At 52.6% G+C, this 6,000-nt stretch overlaps 1 protein-coding gene across 2 annotated transcripts in view; it reads left to right on the top strand.

Moving 5' to 3' along the window:
* The window catches only part of LOC137359790 (rho guanine nucleotide exchange factor 1-like), a 57,609-nt gene extending 52,920 nt beyond the window's left edge, over window positions 1–4,689 (top strand). Inside the window, exon 17 of one of the 2 annotated variants that reach the window (XM_068025489.1) lies at window positions 2,260–4,689. In XM_068025489.1, coding sequence (XP_067881590.1) covers window positions 2,260–2,273 — 14 coding nt within the window. In that variant the 3' untranslated portion in view covers window positions 2,274–4,689. The remainder of the gene's footprint in view (window positions 1–2,259) is intronic. The other variant, XM_068025488.1, reaches the window with a different exon arrangement.
* The last annotated feature ends 1,311 nt before the right edge of the window (window positions 4,690–6,000 follow it).

Consider the following 6,000-nt stretch of genomic DNA (forward strand, 5'->3'; position numbering starts at 1 on the left):
CTCCTCATCTCCCCCTTCTGGTTCTTTTGCCAGTCTGCCCTGCCCTAAATCTTTGTCCTCTGGTAATCAGTAGAAGCAGTTTCTCCCTATCTACCCCATCAAGCCCCTTCATGATTTTGTCACATCTACTCTCAACCTCCCCTGCTCTAAGGAGAACAATCCCAACTTCTCCAGTCTCTCCACATTAACTGAAGTCCCTCATTCCTGGCACCATTCTGGTGAATCTACCCTGCACCCTATGTTATATGAACATACGAAGTAGGAGTAGGCCACTCGGCCCTTCGAGCTTCCTCCGCCATTCAGTAAGTTCATGGCTGAACTGATTACTCCACATTCCCGCCTGCCCCCGATAACCTTTCACCCCCTTGCTTATCAAGAATCTATCTACCTCTGCCTTAAAAATATTCAAAGACTCTGCTTCCACCGCCTTTTGAGGAAGAGAATTCCAAAGACTCACAACCCTCTGAGAGAAAAAATTTCTCCTCATCTCTGTCTTAAATGGGTGACCCCTTATTTTTAAACAGTGACCCCTAGTTTGAGATTCTCCTACAAGGGGAAACATCCTTTCTACATCCACCCTGTCAAGATCCCTCAGGATCTTATATGTTTCAATCAAGTCGCCTCTTACTCTTCTAAACTCCAGCGGATACAAGCCCAGCCTGTCCAATCTTTCCTCATAAGACAACCCGCCCATTCCAGGTATTAGTCTAGTAAACCTTCTCTGAACTGCTTCCAATGCATTTATATCCTTCCTTAAATAAGGAGACCAATACTGTACACAGTACTCCAGATGTGGTCTCACCAATGCCCTGTATAGCTGAAGCATCACCTCCCTACTTTTGTATTCAATTCCCCTCACAATAAATGATAACATTCTATTAGCTTTCCTAATTACTTGCTGTCCCTGCATACTAACCTTTTGCGATTCATGCACCAGGATGCCCAGATCCCTCTGCATCTCAGAGCTCTGAAATCTCTCACCATTTCGATAATATGCTTCTTTGTTATTCTTCCTGTCAAAGTGGACAATTTCATACTTTCCCACATTATACTCCATTTGCCAGCTCTTAGCCCACTTACTTAACCTGTCTATATCCCTTTGTAGCCTCCTTATGTCCTCTTCACAACTTACTTTCCTACCTATCTTTGTGTCATCAGCAAATTTAGCAACCATACCTTCGGTCCCTTCATCCAAGTCATTTATATAAATTGTGAAAAGTTGAGGCCCCAGCACAGATCCCTGTGGCACACCACTCGTTACATCTTGCCAACCATAAAATGACCCATTTATGCCTACTCTCTGTTTCCTGTTAGCTAACCAATCTCCTATCCATGCCAATATGTTACCCCCCCCATGAGCTTTTATTTTCTGCAATAACCTTTGATTTGGCACCTTATCAGATGCCTTCTGGAAATCTAAACATAATATATCCACCGGTTCCCCTTTATCCACGGCACATGTAACTCCCTCAAAGAACTCCAATAAATTGGTTAAATATGATTTCCCTTTCACAAAACCATGTTGACTCTGCCTGATTACCTTGAATTTTTCTAAACGCCTGGCTATAACATCATTATTACAGTTAAATGGCAGAGCTCATTATTGGGAAATGGAGTTGGTTGGAGCCCAGGGCTTTCTCTACATTCTTTGCTGAGCAGCTGGGAGAGGTGCCACAGTGCCACCACTGGCAGAGGGCTGTCATTGCAGCGTGACACGTTGACATAGGAGTCTGCATTAGAAAAGTGGACATTACACATTAGTACACAATATTTACAGCATATTCAGCTCAACAGCTCCGTACCGGTATTTATGTGCTGGTTAGGCCCCAGCTGGCGTGTTGCATCCAGTTCTGGTCACCACACTTTAGGAAGGATGTGAGGGTGCAGAGGAGATTTGCCAAAATGGTTCTAGTGATGGAGGATTTTAGTCACAAGGTTAGTTTGGAAAAGCTGGGGTTTTTTACCCCGGAACAAAGAAGATTGAGGGGAGATTTGATAGAAGTGTACAAGATTATGACAGGCTTCGATAAGTTAGACAAGGAAAAACTCTTCCCGTTAAGGTACCTGGACCTGCACCTGTGAAGTGCTGTAACCGGCAAGGCTACGGGCCAAGTGCTGGAAGGTGGGATTAGAATGGGCGGCTAGTTTTCTCAGGCGGCGCAGACACGAGAGTTTTTGACACAAAGTTGTGTGCACTAATGGACGCAATGGTTTCATGGATTGCCGTGTATTCACTCTGCTTTTTGTTTTGTTGTCTAGGTGAGAGGTGGTGAAGAGGGAGCTCGCTGATGTGTTCCGACACCGTTGTTCCACGACTTTGATTTTAATTCCTTGTTCGGGGCGTTGCTCCCTGTTGACAGTTTGGGGGGGAGGTGGGGTGGGGGGGGATATTGGGGTAAAGGGGGGGGGGTCCTTCTGCTTCTTGTTTTGCCAACAGTTTCTCCCCAACCAACCCCCTTGCCCACCACGACAGTCACTGTGCCATGCCTGACGCCTGCCAAGGGATCGCTAACCAGCCAACTCAAGAATTATAAAGCGCTTAACTATTGACAGTGCCCAGGGGGCTAAGATTAGAGGGACACAGGCAGGGAGGGGAAGGAGGGAGGGAGGGATTATTAAAGTGGCTTGGAGCTCAGTCCTGGTTGGGTCTGGATTTCGTGCGAGGGGTCACGGGCGTCTCGGACGTTCGGCTTCCCCCTCGCCCCCACCATTCTGAGAAGCTCCCCTCACTTTGAAAGCCCATGGCTTCAAAAGCCACCTTTTTTTTTTTACGTGTCTGCCTTGGCTCATTCGGTAGCACTCCCTCTGTCTCTCTCACTCACTTTTACCCCACTCTCAGAAGGTTGTAGGGTCGCGTCCCACTCCAGAGACTTGGGGCCCATACTCGGGGTGACGCTCACACTGCCAGTACTGAGGGAGTGCTGCGCTATCAAAGTTCCGTCTTCTGGATGAGACGTTAAACCAAGGCCCTGTCAGCCCTCTCAGGCGGACATAAAAGATCCCATGCGCATCATCAGAGGAGCAGGGGAGTCTCCGTGCGCCCACCTACCCACCCCACGACCCTTGGACCAATAGAAGAAGATACTTCATTGGCCGTGAAGCAGATAGGGACATCCCGAGGTGGTGCAACGTGCTGCTGTTGAAATACAGATCCTTTCTAAATACTGTCGGTCTCGGGAATTTCAGGATCGTGTGCGGGCAGGGATCGCCATGCTGGGTGCAATTGCGTGGAAGGAACAGGGAAACTGCGGCGGGGGTGGGGAGGGGGGACATCTCGACTACTAGAACAATGGGAACCAGGAAATAGGGGAACAAAACGCCCTGGTTCCCTGACATTTTGAGGGGAATTGTAGAGGGACACGGGCTGAAATGGCAAAGGTCCCACTAATTTCATTGCAATGGGACTCCTTTAATCTTCACTTTTGTATCGTTGCATGTCTTCTCATGTATATCCAGTGCCTTTACTGCACCTGAATTTTGTATTGGGGTATTATTTTTATTATTAAATATTATTATGTTGAGATGTCGATAAGAAGAAAGCTGTTAATTAGAATTCCTCAGATTATATTTAAATACTGCTGTTTTACCTAGGGTTCTGTGTAGAAGACTGTATTTAGTTCATGAACTGTTTGTTTTTTGTTGCAGATCAAGTTGGTGGGGCTGGGATTTACTGTAAACTACTCATGGGGGAGAGATGGGATGGGTGTCACGCGGGGTTGGTGCAACTGGCTGGCTCCAGGTGGAGGTGGGGGACACCAGTTCTCCCTGGGTGGGGTGAGCTCCGGGCCGCTGCTCTCTGTTACCTGCGGATAAGGAGCAAGGAACATTCCCTCCAGCCAGACACACCCGACAGGTGGGGTTTGCTGGTTCGAGGAGCAGCTCTGCACCTGGCCAAGTGACATCCTGCACTGAGGCAGCATGGAGGGACTGTCTTTCACATTCTCCTGTCCTGTCATGTTCTTTCACATTGTCCTGTCCTGTTCACTCTATCCCATTCCCCGGCATTGTCTCCCCTCCCTCTCCCTCTCCCCCCAGCCTTGTCTCCCCTCCCTCTCCCTCTCCCCCCAGCCTTGTCTCCCCTCCCTCTCTCCCCCCAGCCTTGTCTCCCCTCCCTCTCTCCCCCCAGCCTTGTCTCCCCTCCCTCTCTCCCCCCAGCCTTGTCTCCCCTCCCTCTCCCTCTCCCCCCAGCCTTGTCTCCCTCTCCCCCCAGCCTGTCTCCCCTCCCTCTCCCCCCAGCCTTGTCTCCCCTCCCTCTCTCCCCAGCCTTGACTACCTCCCCCTCTCCCCACAGCCTTGACTCCCTCTCCCTCTCCCCCAAGCCTTGTCTCCCCTTCCTCCCTCTCCCTCGCTCTCTCCCCCCAGCCTTGTCTCCCCTCCCTCCCTCCCTCTCTCTCTCTCTCCCTCCCCCCAGCCTTGTCTCCTCTCCCTTTCCCCCCAGCCTTGTCTCCTCTCCCTTTCCCCCCAGCCTTGTCTCCTCTCCCTTTCCCCCCAGCCTTGTCTCCTCTCCCTTTCCCCCCAGCCTTGTCTCCTCTCCCTTTCCCCCCAGCCTTGTCTCCCCTCCCTCTCCCCCCAGCCTTGTCTCCCCTCCCTCTCCCCCCAGCCTTGTCTCCCCTCCCTCTCCCTCTCCCCCCAGCCTTGTCTCCCCTACCTCTCCCTCTTCCCCCCCCCCGCCAGCCTTGTCTCCCTTACCTCTCCCTCTCTTCCACTCCCCCCCCCCCCAGCCTTGTCTCCCCTACCTCTCCGTCTCTCTCCCCCCCCCCCAGCCTTGTCTCCCCTCCCTCTCCCTCCCCCCCCCCCCCCCCAGCCTTGTCTCCCCTCCCTCTCCCTCCCCCCCCCCCCCCCCAGCCTTGTCTCCCCTCCCTCTCCCTCCCGTCTCCTCTCCCTCTCCCCCCCAGCCTTGTCTCCCCTCCCTCTCCCCCCCAGCCTTGTCTCCCCTCCCTCTCCCCCCCCAGCCTTGTCTCCCCTCCCTCTCCCCCCGGCCTGTCTCCCTCATCTCCCCGGCCTTGTCTCCCTCTCCCTCCCCGGCCTTGTCTCCCCTTCCTCCCTCTCTCTCTCTCCCCCCGGCCTTGTCTCCCCTCCCTCTCTCCCGGTCTGAGTGTCTGTCACTGGCATGACCTCTGCAGCTCTCTTAACCTGTAAATCACCCCCTTTCAGTCTGGCCAGCCCAGCCCAGCCCCTCACAGTCACTCAAATTGCAAATTCTCATCTTTACAAAACACTTTGAGCAGTGGGAATGATTCCTTCATGTGGTGTAAATTGCACGCAGCCTTTACTGAGTGTCCCTGAGCCACTTTGTAATTGGGGATTTGACTGTGACAGGCTCATCCTATCCCCCGTTCTCTGTCCCCTGTCTCAGTGCTCCAGTCTCACTCTCCTCTGCGTAACCCTACACGGGGGCAGGGCGCTTGTCACTCTCAGACTGCGGTCTCCAACTCTGCTTCCCCCACCCAGGTTGTTTACCCATTCTCCCATCACCCTGCAACTGGCTGCTTGACCTTTTCCGTCTCTGATCCCTCACCTGCCGATCTCTGTCGCATTCTCTAGCCCTTCCTGCCTTTTGGAAATGGGGAATGTGTGCGTGTCTCACTCACTCACTCCCTACCCCCTCGTGTAGATGTGTGCGTGTCTCACTCACTCCCTGCCCCCTCACTCCTGTAGATGTGAGTGTCTTACTCACTCACTCCCTGCCCCCTCCTGTAGATGTGTGTGTGTCTCACTCACTAACTCCCTGCCCCCTCACTCCTGTAGATGTGTGTGTGTCTCACTCACTAACTCCCTGCCCCCTCACTCCTGTAGATGTGTCTCTCACTCACTCGCTCCCTGCCCCCTCCTGTAGATGTGTGTCTCACTCACTCGCTCCCTGCCCCTCACTCCTGTAGATGTGTGTGTCTCTCACTCACACGCTCCCTGCCCTCACACATGTAGATGTGTGTGTGTCTCACTCACTCGCTCCCTGCCCCCTCACTCCTGTAGATGTGTGTGTGTCTCACTCACTCGCTC

The sequence above is a fragment of the Heterodontus francisci genome, unplaced genomic scaffold, assembly GCF_036365525.1.
Source record: "Heterodontus francisci isolate sHetFra1 unplaced genomic scaffold, sHetFra1.hap1 HAP1_SCAFFOLD_587, whole genome shotgun sequence".
In the NCBI taxonomy this organism is placed as follows: Eukaryota; Metazoa; Chordata; class Chondrichthyes; order Heterodontiformes; family Heterodontidae; genus Heterodontus; species Heterodontus francisci.